This window comes from Trichomycterus rosablanca, chromosome 2 (assembly GCF_030014385.1).
Source record: "Trichomycterus rosablanca isolate fTriRos1 chromosome 2, fTriRos1.hap1, whole genome shotgun sequence".
NCBI lineage: Eukaryota > Metazoa > Chordata > Actinopteri > Siluriformes > Trichomycteridae > Trichomycterus > Trichomycterus rosablanca.
The window spans coordinates 49,281,155-49,301,842 of NC_085989.1; the positions used below are offsets into that span (position 1 = coordinate 49,281,155).

The 20,688-nt window shown below is 40.4% G+C and overlaps 1 protein-coding gene across 1 annotated transcript; it reads left to right on the forward strand.

Annotated features, from left to right (window-relative positions):
• Window positions 1-15,440: 15,440 nt before the first annotated feature.
• Window positions 15,441-16,359, forward strand: LOC134334771 (retinal cone rhodopsin-sensitive cGMP 3',5'-cyclic phosphodiesterase subunit gamma-like). Its single transcript, XM_063017224.1, has 3 exons — window positions 15,441-15,586; window positions 15,677-15,717; window positions 16,283-16,359. The coding sequence occupies exons 1-3, from the start codon at window positions 15,441-15,443 to the stop codon at window positions 16,357-16,359; spliced, it is 264 nt and encodes an 87-aa protein (XP_062873294.1).
• Window positions 16,360-20,688: the final 4,329 nt, after the last annotated feature.

A 20,688-nucleotide genomic window follows, 5' to 3' on the forward strand; every position in this document is an offset into this window, starting at 1 on the left:
CGGTTCAAAAACTGCTGCTGCTTCTTCTTCTTCTTTTGATTGTATGGCGGGTTGTAAAGGTGCAGTACCGCCACCAACTGGTCTGGGTCGAGCTATTGTGGGGGGGCTATTATGATTATAATTAATCATAATTAAATGATATACATGTACATAACTAGATAATCCTAATAATCCAGCTAGTGTAAAACTGTAATGCTGAGCCATTTCCAAGGATTGAAAAAGGTTATTTCTTTCTTGTTCATATGTTGTTGATGTTTTTTTACAATGCAGTACATGAACTGTAATTTCTTCTTGGGTACAGTGTATGCAATTTCCTGTACTATGTTTATTCATTATACAGTGTGTGATTAAGACCTGAGTGCCCTATTCTTAGGCGTGTTATTATGGTTTCTTCCCTCCGGCTCCTTCCTTCCCCTTTACCAGAATCTACTTTTCTTTGTATTGTGTATTAATGTCTTCCTGTTTCACTTCGATCCCAACACTCCTGCCGGGCGGCTTTGTCATACTTTTTAATGTAAAATTTTGTCCTTTGTTTTCTTCAGTGGAATTTGCGAATCGATGTGCTTGTGCTTTAAGGCTTGTTTAGCTACTTTGTCCACCTGCTCATTCCCCTCTAACCAAACATGAGCAGGAACCCAAAGAAAACTTACAGACACACATTTGAAATCTATCTGATGTAACATGATGTATATTTGATTTAAAATATTTGTTCTCAGTGATCTACCTGGCTGAATGCTACTAAGTGCTGAGTAGCTATCTGAAATGATGACACTGTTATTTCATTCTGTCTCCTGTAACCACTTTAGTGCCAGTAATGTCACCATTAGCTCTGTAGTGTATGCAGACAAGTGATTTGTTCACCTTCTCTTAATAGTGGTTTAATAGTGGTTTAATAGTGGTTCCCTTATGTGCTCAGAAACTGTAATGAAGGATGAAGTTTACTTTTGCTTCGACATTTGGTTTTGTACCCGCACCTCGTCATTCTCTCGTGCTCTCTGACAGCGATTAAAATGAAGTAAAATAGAAATGTGATGTCTGAGTTGCTGTTGTAGTTACAGTTTTGTCATACTTAAATTTAGTTTTTATTTTACTGATTTATCTAGATGTGTTTTCAAGGATGTGCGCAATATTTCTTTCCACTAATATCTTTACTACCTTAAAATGCTTTGGATATGTTTTTTTGTTTGTCTGTTTTCTGGGTACGGGCATTAAAAAGCATCAATTATACCAGTTATTACTTGATGATGAGATGAGGAAGATGAGAAGAAACCCTTTAGGAACCCTAAAGAGCCTGTCAGTGCTCAGACCATACGCCGCACACTGCATCAACTTGGTCTGCATGGTCGTCATCCCAGAAGGAAGCCACCAACTGGTTATTACTTGATGATGAGATGAGGAAGATGAGAAGAAACCCTTTAGGAACCCTGGAGACCACACAACATGAAATCCAGGTGGTGTATTTAACACCTCAGTTAAACATCAGCACCCAGCAAAATTTTCTTGGGCTTTATCCTCTACTGCAGGGGTGGGGAACCTCCGGCCCGCGGGCGTATACGGCCCCTCAATCAATCAAATGTGGCCCGCCATATATTTCCTAGATTTTATTGTCTGGGCTTTATGCAATTAATCATCATAATCATCTGTTCCGCATAAGCCATTTTAGGGTCGCGGTAGCAACAAGGCAGGCAAAGCAGCCCAGGCGTCTCTGTCCCCGCAATTAATGATGACGTGTATATCAAATAAACTAATTAGCTGCGACAACCGTGACTGTAGGTTTGTCCAATTAGCTGCATTTTTCTGGCGCAGGAAAGTTGATGATGAATGTCGTGTCTTTCAAAAAAATGGACAACGGATTACTTTTTTGTTGAAGTGAAAGGAACTGGCTGTATGTTGCATTATTGTAGCCTGTGGCCCGTGAATAGATATGTAATTATTAATCTGGCCCTCAGTGGGTAAAAGGTTTCCCATCCCTGCTCTACTGCATCTCAAACCATCTGTTCATTTGGCTTTAAAAAAAAGATTTGTAGTTTAGTTTGGAACATGAGGGTATCTGATGAAAGAAAATGAGTACCTAATGCTATAGACAATAAACTATTTGACCAATAATCCCTAGAGTCCCCCTTAACCCTTAGTTGCTTTGACCAATTTTAATTGTAAGTTGAATTGCATAAAAACATTTGACAAATTCATAAATGCACATCCAAGAAACCAACAAGCTGAACTCTACCATCCAATTAAAACCAAACCACCCAAATGGTGCCACAAGTAGAATCCACTCAGTCCTAGTCCTAGGATAAATGCAGCCCCTGGTGTTCACTCTTATAATCACAGTTTTGACATGTTAGCTATGTGTAGTAACTCTAGTAACGTATTGTCCCAAGTGTTTATATGTGACCATCATAAAACCATTCCGGATACTTCCAATAACCCATCATCTACTGGTGCCCAACCAGCAGCATGTTGTGCTAGTCTTTAATGACACTTGCACCTTTCCTTTGTGTGTGTGTGTGTGTATGTGTGTGATGCAGATGCTAATGCTGTAAATAAGATTATAGACTTTAACTGTTCACTGCAGCTGCTTCTCGATTATTCTGACCTGAGTGACAAACAGAAAAAGAGATCAAGTCATAAATGAACTAAGAGGACAAAAACAAATTCCTACTATTAAACTGCAAAAATATTTTTGTTAGAAAAGCAGATAAACGTGCTAAACAAAGTCTCATAAAACTCAAGTAAAAATTACAGTTCATTTTGCTTCCCTCTTGGTTACACTACCTTTACCAGTATTCAAGTTCAAGTTTCAAGTTTATTTGTCATTTGTACAAATGTTTGCAGCAATTGTACATTGAAATGTGTTTTGGGAGGCTCGGGAACTCTACGAGTATGCTGTAATGAAAAAGTACAAATAAAATAACAATATAAGAAGATATACTTTATTTGTCATATATACATATACAGCTGTACAGTACAATGCAATTCTTTCTGCATATCCCAGCTTGTTTGGAAGCTGAGGTCAGAGCGCTGGGTCAGCCATAGTACGGCGCCCCTGGAGCAGATAGGGTTAAGGGCCTCGCTCAAGAGCAGAGCGATTGGGCTATCAACCGCCAATCTTCTGGTTGATAGCCCAAAGCTCTACCCACTAGGCTACCACTGTCCCTAAATAATAAACAGGCTTATATACAGTGTATCACAAAAGTGAGTACACCCCTCACATTTCTGCAAATATTTCATTATATCTTTTCATGGGACAACACTATAGACATGAAACTTGGATATAACTTAGAGTAGTCAGTGTACAGCTTGTATAGCAGTGTAGATTTACTGTCTTCTGAAAATAACTCAACACACAGCCATTAATGTCTAAATAGCTGGCAACATAAGTGAGTACACCCCACAGTGAACATGTCCAAATTGTGTCCAAATGTGTCGTTGTCCCTCCCTGGTGTCATGTGTCAAGGTCCCAGATGTAAATGGGGAGCAGGGCTGTTAAATTTGGTGTTTTGGGTACAATTCTCTCATACTGGCCACTGGATATTCAACATGGCACCTCATGGCAAAGAACTCTCTGAGGATGTGAGAAATAGAATTGTTGCTCTCCACGAAGATGGCCTAGGCTATAAGAAGATTGCTAACACCCTGAAACTGAGCTACAGCATGGTGGACCAAGGTCATACAGCGGTTTTCCAGGACAGGTTCCACTCGGAACAGGCTTCGCCAGGGTCGACCAAAGAAGTTGAGTCCACGTGTTCGGCGTCATATCCAGAGGTTGGCTTTAAAAAATAGACACATGAGTGCTGCCAGCATTGCTGCAGAGGTTGAAGACGTGGGAGGTAAGCCTGTCAGTGCTCAGACCATACGCCGCACACTGCATCAACTCGGTCTGCATGGTCGTCATCCCAGAAGGAAGCTGACGCACAAGAAAGCCCGCAAACAGTTTGCTGAAGACAAGCAGTCCAAGAACATGGATTACTGGAATGCCCTGTGGTCTGACGAGACCAAGATAAACTTGTTTGGCTCAGATGGTGTCCAGCATGTGTGGCGGCGCCCTGGTGAGAAGTACCAAGACAACTGTCTCTTGCCTACAGTCAAGCATGGTGGTGGTAGCATCATGGTCTTGGGCTGCATGAGTGTTGCTGGCACTGGGGAGCTGCAGTTCATTGAGGGAAACATGAATTCCAACATGTACTGTGACATTCTGAAACAGAGCATGATCCCCTCCCTTCGAAAACCTGTGGCGCATCCTCAAGTGGAAGGTGGAGGAGTTCAAGGTGTCTAACATCCACCAGCTCCGTGATGTCATCATGGAGGAGTGGAAGAGGATTCCAGTAGCAACCTGTGCAGCTCTGGTAAATTCCATGCCCAGGAGGGTTAAGGCAGTGCTGGATAATAATGGTGGTCACACAAAATATTGACACTTTGGGCACAATTTGGACATGTTCACTGTGGGGTGTACTCACTTATGTTGCCAGCCATTTAGACATTAATGGCTGTGTGTTGAGTTATTTTCAGAAGACAGTAAATCTACACTGCTATACAAGTTGTACACTGACTACTCTAAGTTATATCCAAGTTTCATGTCTATAGTGTTGTCCCATGAAAAGATATAATAAAATATTTGCAGAAATGTGAGGGGTGTACTAACTTTTGTGATACACTATATATATAAAAAATATGAACAAGAAAAGAAAAATATCGAAAAATATATGTAAAAAATTGCAGTTAAAGTGCAGATTTGCATTGTAAACAGTGAACATTGCAGTGCAGATTTGCATTGTTAACAAAGTGAACGTAGCAGGCATTGTAAACACAGGCAAGATTAATAACAGCTGTTAATAATGCTAATAATTATGCTAATAATAATAATAATAATAATAGTAATAATAATAATAATAATAATAATAATAATAATAACTAACCTCTAGGCTAAAACAGCATCATAAATACATTCTTGTACATCGCAGACTTTCCACACATGCTTTTAAATTCTCCACACATAAATGAAATACCACGTTCCGTTCACTCTCCTCCCAGAAACAAGTTTCTGGTTCAAACACACTTCATGCCTAATGCCCCCCACCATCCCCCAATCCCTGATGAACAGATTCAGCGGTAAGCTGCCTGGGATGGAGCAACCAAGGAGATGATCAGTGTCTGGCTGGCTGACCTTTTAAACACTTGATAAGAAAAGAAGGATGGGCGGATTAACAGTCCCTTATAAAAGGGACAAAGAGATGAGATCATATTAATATATTAAACAGCAGAGTGGAAACATCACAAGGTAAGAGATTCACATTTATCTTGATCAGATATACACAACACACAGTGGATTCTAGTACATATACATATGGAATTAAAGTAAATCAGGTTTTAATTTAGAATAAATTATTTAGGCTTAAGAAACAAAAGTCAGTAACTGAAATATAATTATTTTTTAAAGGTTTTAAACCATGTATGTAAGTTTTGATTGAACCAAAAACTATAATTTATCTTATAAAAACACAGCATGTACACTTTTACATGTGAGACCTACAGTTCAGGGGCGGTGCTAGACAATGTGAGGTGGGGGGGCAGGCAGGGGCCAAAGATGTTAGAGGGGCCAATTACTTTATTACTTAGAATTCAACATTTTATTTATGCAGTTTTGAGTCTACATTTTCGTGAGTTTGATGTGAACAGATCAACAAAGAATCACCATTTAAGGCATTTGCTCTGCTTAAATGTGATTTATTAAGTCACCCCCCAAACCGCCACTGCTACCGATAACAAACAAACAAAGAAACCTTTATTGTATGACCTCCTAATGTCTTGTAAGTTTGTGCCCATTAAAAAATACATGGACCAAGGTAGGGAAGTACGACAGCGTATTAGGGCCACTTTAAAGAAATATATATTTTTTAAAGTTTCAATTTCGAGAACAAATAAAAATGATTTTGAGATTAAAGTACAAATATTATGACCGTAGCAACCTCCTGGTGTTAAAATGAGGGATGTTCATGATTTGGTTAAGTATCGGTTTCACAAATAAAGAAATCCTCACTTACCTGCACATCAGCACCAGTTTTTTATTACCATAGGGACGCTGAAATGGTTTAGCAATAAACTGTTTATTTAGAATAACGTGGCCACCGGTGTGCTCGGAGTCTGTCTGTTTCTCTTTTTATTTGGTTGAATGTACATCTGTAAAAAAATAATAATAATAGAACTACCACAGCGTAGAGACCTTTGCTGGATATTTTGTAACTTCTTGGATAAGTTGTTGCTGAGCATTAAATTTATCGTCAATGTCTCGATGGATTCACCACTGTTTTATCCATTTGAAGATAATGGCTCTCATTGTGGTTCAGTAGAGTCTGTGAGCCTCATGAATGGCTTTGTAACTTTGCAAAAGTGTTCTGGAATTTTCTTGGATCATAACATGGTGAATGCTTTGATCTACTAGGTTGACTTGTTTATTTACTTAAACTAACTTACCAATTAAATTTGGTGAAGTGATAATTGAGTAACCAAGTGGGTAATATACAGTTGGTGTTGGATAACCTTGTTTCTTATAATTCGAGGTGAAAAATATGCAACAACAGAGGGAATTAGAAAGTGGGCATTTACTTGTTTTACAACACTGTAGGTAAGGATGGCTGCACTGAACTGTAAGCATGGATGCCATACAAATTAAGGGTTCCAGAAGCCAGAGTTCAAACCTTTAACAGTCGAGTTTGTACCTTCTAAAAGTAAGTGAACTAACTGCCTTGACATTTCCAGGTAGCACACAAGTCTAGTCCTAGTCTTTGCACCTGGTATTCTGGGTGGCACCTTTACCTTCATAACCCAAACGTTACTAAAGGTAAATAAAATAAAGATGGCATATCAAAACAATTTAAATTGAGTGGACAAAGTTTGCGAAAGCGCACACCTGGGTCTATAAGTGTCCACAGTTTACACTGCGTTGTCAGGAGACAAACTGAATCCTTAAGGTCAGGGAACTGTCTATAGACTGCTAAGCATGTATAACAAGATCTAAGGCTTTTAGTTTTCCAACGTACCCCAGTGGCTTCAATAATATTCAGCTGGAAGAAGATCGGCACAGTCTTGGATCTGGCTGTTTGGCAAAATTGGGCATCAGGGCAAAAAGGGGCTTTAGTTAGGGAGCACCAACATTCCTCTACAGAGATTAGAGAACCACTTGAACAGACAACCATCTCTGTAGTACTTAAAAAATCAGGTCTTTATCCCAGAGTGACAAAATCCACACGGCAGCTCATTTGAAGTTTGCTAAATGGTATATAAAAACATTGACAACATGAACAAAAAGATGCTCTTGTGTGATGAGAAGAAAGTTGTACTCTGGACTATTCAAGTCATGAAACATGGTGGGGGCAGTATCATGCTACGGTGTTTGTTAGCAGCAGGGTCAGGGAGACTGGTTAGAACTGAGGTCTAGATGAATGCAACCAAATACAGGAACAGTCTTAAAGAACTATATAAAACGTAGACTGGGGCAGCAGTTCACCTTTCAATGCATACAAGCATAACAACACTTGGCTTGGAGTGGCTTTGGAGTAAATCTTTAAATGCCCAGCCAAAGTCCAGGCTTAAACCCTATAAAACATCTGTGGGGAGTCCTGAAGATGGCAGTTTACATGTGCTTGCCATCCAATCTGATGGAGTTTGAAATTATCGAGCATGAACAATAAGTTAAACTGCCCTAATGCAGAGCTTGCAGAGATGAATCCAAGAAGACTTTCAGCTATAATTGAATAGAGGATCTAAAAGTTTTAATCTATTATAGTGATCATGGGTGTTATAGATTGATGGTAAAAACGGCAATTATATTCCTTCAAAGTCAAATCCACTGTATACATTTACATTTTCAGCATTTAGCAGACGCTTTTATTTAAAGCACCTTACAGTACTGACATTACACTGTCTAAGCAATTAAAAGTTGAGGGCCTTGCGTTAGGGCCCAACATTGACAACCTGGCAGTAGTGGGGCTTAAACCAGTGACATTTCGATTACTACTACAGTACCTTAACTTATGTACCTTAAAATATGTTGACAGGAGCATGGTGGAGTTGATAGGAATTGAAAATCCCATTCCCACGTGACCAAACTATTGCCACAAATTTAGAAGCATGTCCACCTCCCTCCCTAAATGGCTTTACCTGTGTAGACTCCTGACCGGCTGATAGCACTGATGAGTTTTGCACCTTAGACCTGAGCTGGTGTACTTTACCCAAGCGCCTAGTAACTCTAATTTATTGTATACATCTGCTAACAATGCATTTGGGTAAAACACCTAAAAGGGTGTCCATGTAGTTTTGCCCATACATTTAAGCTATAAACCTTAACATACAGTGTATCACAAAAGTGAGTACACCCCTCACATTTCTGCAAATATTTCATTATATCTTTTCATGGGACAACACTGTAGACATGAAACTTGGATATAACTTAGAGTAGTCAGTGTACAGCTTGTATAGCAGTGTAGATTTACTTTCTTCTGAAAATAACTCAACACACAGCCATTAATGTCTAAATAGCTGGCAACATAAGTGAGTACACCCCACAGTGAACATGTCCAAATTGTGCCCAAATGTGTCGTTGTCCCTCCCTGGTGTCCGTGTCAAGGTCCCAGGTGTAAATGGGGAGCAGGGCTGTTAAATTTGGTGTTTTGGGTACAATTCTCTCATACTGGCCACTGGATATTCAACATGGCACCTCATGGCAAAGAACTCTCTGAGGATGTGAGAAATAGAATTGTTGCTCTCCACAAAGATGGCCTGGGCTATAAGAAGATTGCTAACACCCTGAAACTGAGCTACAGCATGGTGGCCAAGGTCATACAGTGGTTTTCCAGGACAGGTTCCACTCGGAACAGGCTTCGCCAGGGTCGACCAAAGAAGTTGAGTCCACGTGTTCGGTGTCATATCCAGAGGTTGGCTTTAAAAAATAGACACATGAGTGCTGCCAGCATTGCTGCAGAGGTTGAAGACATGGGAGGTCAGCCTGTCAGTGCTCAGACCATACGCCGCACACTGCATCAACTCCGTCTGCATGGTCGTCATCATAGAAGGAAGCTGACGCACAAGAAAGCCCGCAAACAGTTTGCTGAAGACAAGCAGTCCAAGAACATGGATTACTGGAATGCCCTGTGGTCTGACGAGACCAAGATAAACTTGTTTGGCTCAGATGGTGTCCAGCATGTGTGGCGGCGCCCTGGTGAGAAGTACCAAGACAACTGTATCTTGCCTACAGTCAAGCATGGTGGTGGTAGCATCATGGTCTTGGGCTGCATGAGTGTTGCTGGCACTGGGGAGCTGCAGTTCATTGAGGGAAACATGAATTCCAACATGTACTGTGACATTCTGAAACAGAGCATGATCCCCTCCCTTCGAAAACTGGGCCTCACGGCAGTTTTCCAACAGGATAACGACCGCAAACACAACCTCCAAGATGACAACTGCCTTGCTGAGGAAGCTGAAGGTAAAGGTGATGGACTAAACCCAATTGAGCACCTGTGGCGCATCCTCAAGTGGAAGGTGGAGGAGTTCAAGGTGTCTAACATCCACCAGCTCCGTGATGTCATCATGGAGGAGTGGAAGAGGATTCCAGTAGCAACCTGTGCAGCTCTGGTGAATTCCATGCCCAGGAGGGTTAAGGCAGTGCTGGATAATAATGGTGGTCACACAAAATATTGACACTTTGGGCACAATTTGGACATGTTCACTGTGGGGTGTACTCACTTATGTTGCCAGCCATTTAGACATTAATGGCTGTGTGTTGAGTTATTTTCAGAAGACAGTAAATCTACACTGCTATACAAGCTGTACACTGACTACTCTAAGTTATATCCAGGTTTCATGTGTATAGTGTTGTCCCATGAAAAGATATAATGAAATATTTGCAGAAATGTGAGGGGTGTACTCACTTTTGTGATACACTGTATATAAATGTATATTTTTTGCTGTCCACTAACCAGCACATTTTGTTTTTTAAACACAAAACCTGCATTGACCCCTTTAAGCAAGAAACCGATGATGATTTGGCAGTGAAAACCAGGCGTTTTGTGTTGTTCATCAGGAGGTGAACATATAGGACATGGTTTATTACCCTTATGTTTGCTAATTGAATCGTAGTTAAAATGCTATGTCAAGGATAATCTGCCATCTGCACGAGTCACCAGTCCACAAGTCACATTGACTGACACCCGGCTCGCTTTGTGCTGGTAGTGAGTGGAACCACTGGTGGAAGGTAGGGTTGAAGATGTAGTAAGGTAGGGGGGCTACTGGGACTGCATGAGACACGTGAAGGTTGTATGAGGACCGATATTACTGGACAGTTTAATGACAATCAACTTATTTTAATTTATTTTAATTGTTTGTTCCTAAAATGTTTTTTAAATTAAATGCTTTGCTGACACAAATGCAACAATAAAACACATTTTCTCTATCATTGATCATTTACACACAAAGTTACAAGGTGTAGCTGAATCAGGCTGAATTTTAAAACACAAACTGTTTTATATTTAATTTTAAACATATTTTTATTTGTCTTTTATTTTGTTGCTTTTTAAATGGTATGTTCTGTTATTTGGTGCTGGTTAATTAAACTGTATGATTGTGGTGTTAGTGTTGGATGATGAAGTTTGTTTGTTTGGATTTTAACGTCATGTTTTACAATTTGGTTACAATTATGACATGAACGATAGTTACTTGTTACACAAGGTTCATCAGTTCACACAAGGTTATATCGAACACAGTCATTGATAATTTAGTGGCTCCAGTTCACCTCACTTGCATGTCTTTGGACTGTGGGAGGAAACCGGAGCACCCGGAGTAAACCCACTCAGACACGGGAAGAAGATGCAAACTCCACACAGAAAGGACCCGGACCACCCCACCTGGGGATCGAACCCAGGACCTTCTTGCTGTGAGGCGACAGTGCTACCCACTTAGCCACTGTGCCGCCCGGATGATGAAGTATACCAGGTCTGGCTTTGCTTTGTATGTGATGCTGAAGGTGAAGATTAGCCTTACACAACAGAACAGAATTACACCAATCAGATAAATCATATAATCGGATTGGATAGATTACCCAGATTAGCAAAGCTCTAAAGATCTAAATAAGGAAAAGAAATGTTTAAGATGAACAGAAATGTCTTATGCAATGGTTTGCAAAATATGGTTTGCAAAGTAAAAATAATAATAAGTAGGGATGTAACGATACACTCTACCCTCGATGCGATACCATTCACGATACTGGGTTCATGATACAATTTTGTCCCTGATTATTTATCTTAATAATGAATGTCCTTTTATTTCTGAGGTAGGTACAAACTATGTAAAACAATGCTGCACGTTCCCCTTTTTGTGTAAAAAAAACTGAAATGAATTAAATCCCACATTAAATAAATAAATCAATGAATAATACTAATAAAGAAAGTATCCTCACAGAAATACATTTGGCTGGAGAATTCCGAACCTGGCAACCCTGTAGTGACGTCAACCAGGCGAGGTGAATAGCACCAGCGCCCTCTGCTGTTTAAATGAATATTGATTCATTTTACATGAATTACGGATTCGAATCATGGCACATGTGCACCGATTTTTAACTGCCTTGTGGTGCATCGTTACATCCCTAATAGTAAGTTAAAACATTCTTTACTAGAAGTTGATGTAAATATGCACATTTCAGCACAGTTTCTGTTTATCTGCTTATTAACGAAACAACGTTTTAAATGTGCCTTAACTTCTGCACATGCCAGCAGAGTTTCCAATATGTATTTAGCAAATTTAGCAAATAATTACACTTAATTGCACATCGAAATGTGCAGAAACAAACATCTTAACAAAATATTAACAAGCTTTATATAATACAAATACTTTATTATTTATGTCAAACTGTCTATTACAACACAGCTGCTTTAATAGCAGACAATGTTATAAAATCCTTTCCTACTGTAACGAATGGGCTGAGACGTGACCAGAGGGCAGACACACACGCAGAGATGTTTCACAACGTTTTAATAATAACACAAGACAGGACCTACTTATACATGACCTATGCTAAATGCTAAGCTAACCATTAATGCTAAGCTAACGACTAAACACACTTGAACAACGCTAAAGCTAAATGAAACACACATTAATTCTGACTATAATATTTTAGACCCTAAGCTAAGCTAACCATGCTAAAGCTAAACATGAACAATACTAACACCAAACATGAACAAGACTTCTAAGCAAACGAACAAGCGCAAACAAACAAGCCAAAGTGAAGATCCTGAAAAAACCAAAATAGTCTCCACTGAAGGAGCCACAGCTGCTCCCTTAAACGCCCTGAGCATTACCCCCAACGAGGAGCAGCTGTGGATCATTCGCTTCATTGACAAATCAAATTGAGGTGGCGTAGACCTAAACAAACGCCTCCTCAACCATGTGCTCCCAGAGACCAGGGTGTGGCACATACACAAACATGAACTTTGGGAGCACAGAGAGGCTGGATTCATGACACCTACAAAATGACTGAAACAGCTCAAAAATACTATGAGACCAAAAGTATGTAGACACCACACAATGAGCTTGTTGAAACCATAGGAAATAAAATGGAGTTCCTCTTCTGCTTCCACAAAGTCGGAAGCAGTTTCATATAGTTACTTGAAATATTCAGGAATGAGAAGAGGCGCTCACATACTTTTTTACCATATAGTGGCTTTTCAGAAGGTTCTGTGTCCTCTTGTCTCTTTGGACACGCCCAAAACAGCGTCAACAGGCAAATGATGGTTGGCTCCTCTTAGTACAAGACCTAGTGACTCTACCTATAATTGAGCTCCCTAACCAATCACAAAGAGTGACCCCAGTTTGGCAGCTTGTATATGTGGCAGCTGGTTTATGTGGGTGGCCAGCTCACCTGGTGCTTAGGAACGTTTAGGTTTTGGTAATGTAGCTCTGAGAATAACTAGTTAACCAGTTTTGGAATATGGAAAATGAGTAGGTATTTTATCTATTAATATTCTCTACAACAAACCTGTGTCCAGATGAACTGATTCAACTTTGTGGACTAGCGGCTCTACGTAGGATTCAGCTCCTTAACCAATTGCAAAGAGTGACCCCAGTTTGGCAGCTTGTATCTGGAACCTTATTTGTTTTGTCACTACCCATATCTGGTCTATCTAAAACTTTGCAAGCCACCTTGATATTGGTTTGGAGCCTACAGGATGGTGCCACAACACAGTTTCAGGCTAGTTTATGTGCATGGCCAGCTCACCTGGTGCTTAGGAGCATTTAGGTCCTAGTCATGTAGCTCTCAGAATAACTAGTTAACCAGTTTGGGAATATGAAGAATGAGTAGGTATTTGATCTATTAATATTCTCTACAACAAGCTTGTGTCCAGATGAACTGACTCAACTTTGTGGACTAGTGGCTCTGCCTAGGAGTGACTCCAGTTTGCCAGCTTGTATCTGTAACCTTACCCATAACTGGTCCATCTAAAACTTTGCAAGCCACCTGATTGGTACTGGAGCCTACAGGATGGTTCCACAACACCGTTTCAGGTTGGTATACATGGGTGGTCAGCTCACTAGGTGCTTAGCTGATTTATGAATGAGTCTCTGTAATCACGATCCAGGCTGTACATTTCATGGGGTGTAAAGGATCAATCTTTGTCTGACCTCTCATCTGTGACCTGTTCACACATATGATCTGCATGTGCAACAGATATTGTAGTGGCTGTGTAGCCTTGGTGTCAGGGTCTTGGGTTTGATTCTCCCTTCCCTGATGGTGTAAAGTTTGGCATGTCTATTTTATGCCTGTGTGATTGCCTGTGTGTCCATGAATTTTCTTCCACTTCCCCAAAACGTGCTAGCTCTGTGTGTGTGTGTGGTGGGAGCTTTGGTAGCTGCATAAATCTTCCTCAATCCAATAAACGGCATCTGCTGCCTCTTTTAATACACACACACACACACACACACACTTTTAATCCGTCAGATTAGTAAATAATCTACGTCATTCCTTCTGACGTTAAATTCATATTGAACACCAGGGGGCAGCACAATGGGAGACTCACTCACACTTGGATGCAGTTCAAAGCAGTTACTTTTACATTTACAATTTTGGCATTTAACAGACACTCGTATCCAGAGCAATTTACAGAAGAACTTCCATAGTAAACATCTTACTCTAGTTTAAGTAGACAACAGTCCATCTTCTTTTAAAGACAGCGAGATACTCAGATGTTTGGACAGACAGAGGAAGTTCGTTCCACCTCTTGGGTGTCAGTACAGAGAAGAGCCTTGATGCCTGTCTTCCTTGAACCTTCGCCGACTAGTTGCGTGGTACAGAGTGGGGTTTAATTAGACCTCGAAGGTACCTTGGGACTGGTCCATTTTTGGCTTTGTAGGCAAGCATCAGTGTTTTAAACTAAATGTGTGCAGCTACAGGAAGCCAGTGAAGAGAACCCAGCAGTGGGGTGATATGGCAGTGTTTAGGATGGTTAAAAACCAGGCAGGCAGCTGCATTTTGAATGAGTTCCAGGGGTTTAATAGTGGACATAGGAGCACCTGCCAGGAGGGAGTTGCAGTCGTCCACCCGTGAGATTACAAGTAACTGGACAGGAATCTGAGTGGCTTCCATTAGTGGCCGAATCTTGCCATGTTGGCCACATGAGGAGAGAAGGTCAGCTGGTTATCCAGGACAACACCAAGTCTGATCTGGGAGTCATCAAGAGAAATGAGTAGGTCCTGGGTTGGAGATTGATCTCCAGGAATAAGTAACAGCTCTGTCTTGCTGGGGTTAAGTTGTAGATGTTTAAGCAGTTTAAGCAGAAGTGAAGTACCAAGAGAGTACATGCCACACTCCTTAAAGACTGGTTCTCAGGACCCAGGGTTAGTGCTGAGTAACACTCATCACAGAAAAGTTGAACAATATGCTACATGTCTATTGCCTAAGCTCACACTCAAAATATTCAAGAATAAAATAAATGAAACACTACATGGCCAATAATATCTGCACACTGATTCCAGGTGTTTCAGCCACACCCACTGCTATCAGGTGTATAAATTCAATATATTGCTGTAGATTCTTTCAATTTTGTGGCAATTATGGGGACAAATTCCCACAGACACACTGCAAAATCATGCCTTCCCAGAGAGTGATGCTGGACAGGGTGATTACATATAAGTGCCCATGGTTTCAAGCTGATGGTCAGGTGTCCACATAATATAGGCCATATAGTGTAGAAATTACTCAATACAATGAGTTAATGAGTGATGCAGCAGGCGGTGTGGGTGTCACACAGCTCCAGGCTCTGTGCTACCAAATCATGCAGAAGGTGGACTGGTACATGCACATAGTTTTTCTGTAAAGCTTTAGACCCACCACGACCCTGATCAGAATTAAGCACTTATTAACAATAGACTCTTTCTTTCTGTGTCTGTTTTTAATCAGGATGAACTCAGCGCCCCCTGCAGGCAGTGCTTTATCCACTCCAGCGGGTGGATTGGGCCCAACCACGCCCAAAAAGGGCCCGCCCAAATTCAAACAAAGACAGACACGAACATTCAAGAGCAAGGCACCTAAACCTGGCCAGAAAGGGTAGGTCTCATACACACACACACACGTACACACACACACAGTGTGTAGAATTAGTGGTGTGTGTGATTGATTTACTGCTCTCTGTTTCAGGTTTGGTGATGATATTCCAGGAATGGAGGGCCTTGGCACAGGTGTGTGGTTTTATTTATGTTTTATTACCTTTTGTTTGTTCTTCTTAATATTCGGGCACTCCAGGTTTCCTGCCACCACCCAAAAACATGCCAGAAGGTGAATTGGCTAACTGATTATGTGATGGCCTAGAACTTTTAAGACTGTTGCCTTGTCCAGGGTGGATTTCTGCCCTGTGTCCAGTTTCTTGAATGAGATCCACTGCAAACACATTAATTCATTTATCTTCAGTTAATGCTTAATCCCGGTCATGGTTGCAGTGTCACAGGACAAATCCAGGGCTTCTGGTTATACTCAAAGGGAGAATGAACCTCCCTTACTGCCATTATTCAGATTTTCACGAGCCTCTGGGGTAAAAAGCTTTTATAACAGAAGTTAATGGGAGGCTTAGGAAGGCTGAACCCCCCTACAGTAATTTTTTATTCTGGTAGGGAGTGTTGTTGATACTTGGAGACGATTTTTGTGACTTTGAATAATAAAACAGTAATATTATTAGTGGATTATGATTACCAGATTATTTATTCTTTTTACTGTGCTTTACATCACTGTGCTCTGCTCCTTTCTTAGATTTCACGGTGGTGTGCCCTTGGGAAGCCTTCGGGGACATGGAGCTCAGTGATCTCGCCAAGTACGGCATCATTTAAGCCTGGCCTCCTGTTTGCTTCCCTTCTCGGACCCCACAAACTTCACCCCTTAATTGCTGCCATGCTGCATATGTGTACCTCCTGGCAAAATATACTTATGTATTAATATATTATTATTGTTATTAGAGGTAGCAGTAGTAGTATTGTTATTAATACTATTATATTATATTTTATACTGTCTTCTGATTGTGATATGGTGATTAATCCTCCCCTACATTAACCCCCACCCCCCACAGACAGAAAACACTAGCGTTCCTTCACTGTGTGTTGATGATGTGGTATAAAGATTGTAGTAAATACTAATAAATTAATGTAATATTGATGTTTGCGATAGAAAACTGACAAATTATGTTTTAAGTCATCGTTTCATCCCTTCCTTTCTTCCATCCATGACAGAACCCATCCTGTTATTTTATTAACCATGAATGTTCATGGAATTGGTCTGGAGCAAATTTCATTAAACTTTTTAATTAAATTGTGTCTTGTTTTCTTTAATTTTAAAAAGGTAATAATGTATTATAATGTCTTATATGCATAAACACATGGACAGTTCAATTAAGTGTTTTTTTCCGCATGTCCCAGCTTGTTTGGAAGCTGGGGTCAGAGCATTGTAGTAACAACCTGAGTAACTTCTAGAAAGACCAAGGGTAAAATAAACCAACATGGAAAGTGTTACACAGCCATTTTTATGTCTCAATATGAGTAAACACTAGTGAAAAAAGAATTTATTAAGGGTAACGAGGGAAATCACTGCTAACCATAAGAAACAGCAGTGTTTGGCTGAATCTGGGACCTCTGAGATAATATTTAGTGTACAGATAGAAAAAATATAGACATGAATTACATAGGACTTACTATATCTGGCAAAAAACCAAATGCTGCAATATTTAATATAAAAGGATAATATACTGACAACAGGGGTGTAACTACGGGGGGGGGGGGGGGGGGGGGGACATTGGCTGCACTCGCCAGGTCGTTATTATTATATTACAATCTGTTTGTTAAGTAAAATTAAAGTAACTAAAACTGTGCATTTAAAATACCCGAGCCTGGAATTTGGACTTGAAGTCTATTGTAGATGATTTTACTGAGCGCAAGGCAGGTCGCATGAACTTCATGAGCTCATAGTTACGTCACTGACTGACCATCAAACAGTGTCAGAATCTTGCCATTATTTAAAGAACAATGAATTTGACAGTGCAGTATAAATTGTGGGTCATTATAGAGTCATGTGTGTGCCTTTTGAAACAATTTACAATCATATCAAATTGTATGCAACAGGTGGACTGCAATTGAGTTCTAGACACATCAATGATAAATGCCACAGTAAAAGGTGTAAATACCTTTGTGAATAAGGGATTTAAGGTTTTTTTTTATGCATTTTCTCCCCATTTTCCCTCCCAATTTAGTGCATCCAATTTGTCTTCCGCTGCTGCCTGACCCGGACTTGCATCCAAGGAGAGCACGTCGCTGCCCACGCCTTCTTTACACGTGTACAGCCCTCCTCTTCTCATCTGTGCTTCCTGCACGGGCATCTCTTCTGCAAATCAGGGTCCTTACACAGTGTATGAAGACCCACCCACCCACATATAGTCCGGTGCCCTGCAGATACGTTGGCCAATTGGTATCTGCTGCAGGCACTGCCAATTATGCCTGCCAGATGGCGCCCAGCCGACCGGTAGCAACACCGAGCCTCGAACCCGGAGGTTCAGAAACTCGGTGCTGGTGTACTAGCGGAATATCACCTGGGCGCCTGAGTTTTTGATTTTTAATTCATTAATAGATAAAAAACTAAAAATATATTTAAAATATTAGCTATGTTGGAAGATTAAGTATAGATCAATGTGTGTTAACAGCAGTTATATCCATTTAAAATGTATTCTGCAACACAACACTGGTGAATTAAAAAAGTTAAAAAAGTTCTCTGACTCCACTGATGTAAGCAGATAGAACTCACCAGTCAATTACAAAAAACATAAGAATACCAAACCAATAAGTAAAACTAAGCTGTATGTATATTTTTGACCCAGCAGAAGACATGATATACATGCCAGCTACAAAATTAGGTACAGGTTTCAACTTCTTCTATGAATTCACATTATGAATGAGTGTGAAAGAGAGTTGGATTAGGAAAATACCAGATGTATAAGGTCATGACATTAGTAACAAAAGCACAGGAAACATACAGGCAGCAATGTGGAGGCGGACTGTTACAGTTACAAGCTGGTGGAGTTTGGTCTTTCTTAAAGGCAATTAAAGAAGAAAATGAATTGACCTTGTACTAGTAGATTTGAGAGCTCTGCTATAAAGCTGAAATAGTAAGCAGTGGTTTAAAACGGTTGTCTATGGAATTAACCACATTAATAAATAATTCAACTAAATGCTAAATGCCTGTTTGCTATTTTTGCTAGACGCTGATTAAGATTAGCTGCTTTGACAAATATGTCATTTTGGCCTGCTATAGACATACTATGGGCCTGATAAATCACATACAAATCCCACATGATGCCGATATAAGATAGACCACACTGGGCTCATCCAGATTTTACAAAATGGGGCCCATTGTCAGCTGACGTGCAGGCATAGGCAAACTCATGAAGCAAAATATGTAAAAGACACGAAGGCCCAGTTAGGGTCGCTCCACTGATTATTAGGAATCTTGCAGGTTATCAAGCTGCAGCCTGGGGTGATTTCAGGCTCGGTTACGAGGGCTCAGTTTCATAGTCCCCTTAATCCAAGCCACAACCACCTTTATAGTTTCAATGCCAATATTTTATTAAAATTTGCCAACTTATACGAACAAATCTGCCAATGTTACAATGTTTCATTTTTTTAGTTTAGGACGAGTATTTTTACTATCAATAGTTTACTGTTTATAGACCTAAGGACGTGCACACCATATTGATAAAAGTATGTGGACAACTGACCATGAGCTTGGACATTCTAGTACAAAATCATAGGTGGGCGCCCAGGTGGCTCTTCCGCCAGCACACCAGTGCTGAGATTCAAATTCAACACAATTGGCAGTGCCTGCAGCAGGCCACCGAGTCTGCTGTGTGGGGAAAAGGCCGGACTAAATGGGTGGGGTTTTAATAGTGAGTTCCTGCCTCCAACTTCTTCGCAGCTATAACAGGCTTCACTCTTCTGAGTAGGCTTTCCTCCAATGCTTGGGTTAGGATCAAGGCACTGTGAAGCCACTGGAGGTCTCCACACCAAACTCACCAAAGCATGTTTTTATGGATCTCGTTTTTGACACGGCAGCACAGTCATGCTAAGATAGGTTATAACTGATTTTCATACACCTGCTTGCAATCGTTGTAATAAAATACCTGAACTCATAACATATATCTGGCTATAAGTGTATTTCAGTTTGGGATTTAAATGACATCTGCAGCTGTTATTTTTCTGTATCTGGAACACAAAACTTTGGTTTTTAAATAGAGTTATAAATTATTTTTGCAAATATTCCTGAATATGTGGGATCAAAATATACATACAGCACACCTAATATTATGTTATTTATTCCTTAGGTTGGGACACTGCTGATTGGTCCTTTTTCTAATAAATAGTAAAGATTGACCATTTTTGTTTAGCTTATCTCTTTTTATGTTTTATGCGCTGCTGTGTCTGATCCACTCTTACCAGCACAACACACACTAACACACCACCACCATGTCAGTGTCACTGCAGTGCTGATCCTCCACCTAAATAATACTTGCTCTGTGGTGGTCCTGTGGGGGTCCTGATCATTGAAGGACAGGGTAAAAGCAGGTTAAAAAAAGTATGTAGAGAAACAAATGGACTACAGTCAGTAATTGTAGAACTACAAAGTGCTTCTATATGGTAAGTGGAGCTGATAAAATGGACAAGTGTAGAAACAAGGAGGTGATTTTAATGTTATGGCTGATGGCTGATAACACTGGCGGACCAAATCTACCTGGGGGTAAGGGGATTGGGGCTTCCTGTCATTCTAAAATGGGCAGCTGTAGCTTTGTGGTTAAGGTACTGGTCCAGTAATAAGAAGGTGGCTAGTTCAAGCCTCACTGCTGTCAGGTTGCCACTGTTGGGCCCTTGAGCAAGGCCCTTAACTCTAAATTGCTTAGGTTGTATACTGTCACAGCTGTAAGTCGCTTTGGATAAAAGCGACTGCTAAATGCTGTTAATGTTAATGTCAGTAAATAATGGGAACACTGAACAATCTTAACATATTGTAAAGCCAGTGAGTGGAGTATGTTTATTTATGTATTATTTATTTTCACCTCAGTGTATTGATAGGACATATCTGAGTATTATACACTGATCAGCAATAACATTAAAACCACCGTCTTG

Excerpts from the sequence above, each read along its gene's own strand:
- LOC134334771 (XM_063017224.1), top strand. The coding sequence starts at position 15,441 with ATGAACTCAGCGCCCCCTGCAGGCAGTGCTTTATCCACTCCAGCGGGT. Across the intron at positions 15,587-15,676 it reads CCTAAACCTGGCCAGAAAGG|GTTTGGTGATGATATTCCAG; the intron begins GTAGGTCTCATA and ends TCTCTGTTTCAG. Across the intron at positions 15,718-16,282 it reads AATGGAGGGCCTTGGCACAG|ATTTCACGGTGGTGTGCCCT; the intron begins GTGTGTGGTTTT and ends CTCCTTTCTTAG.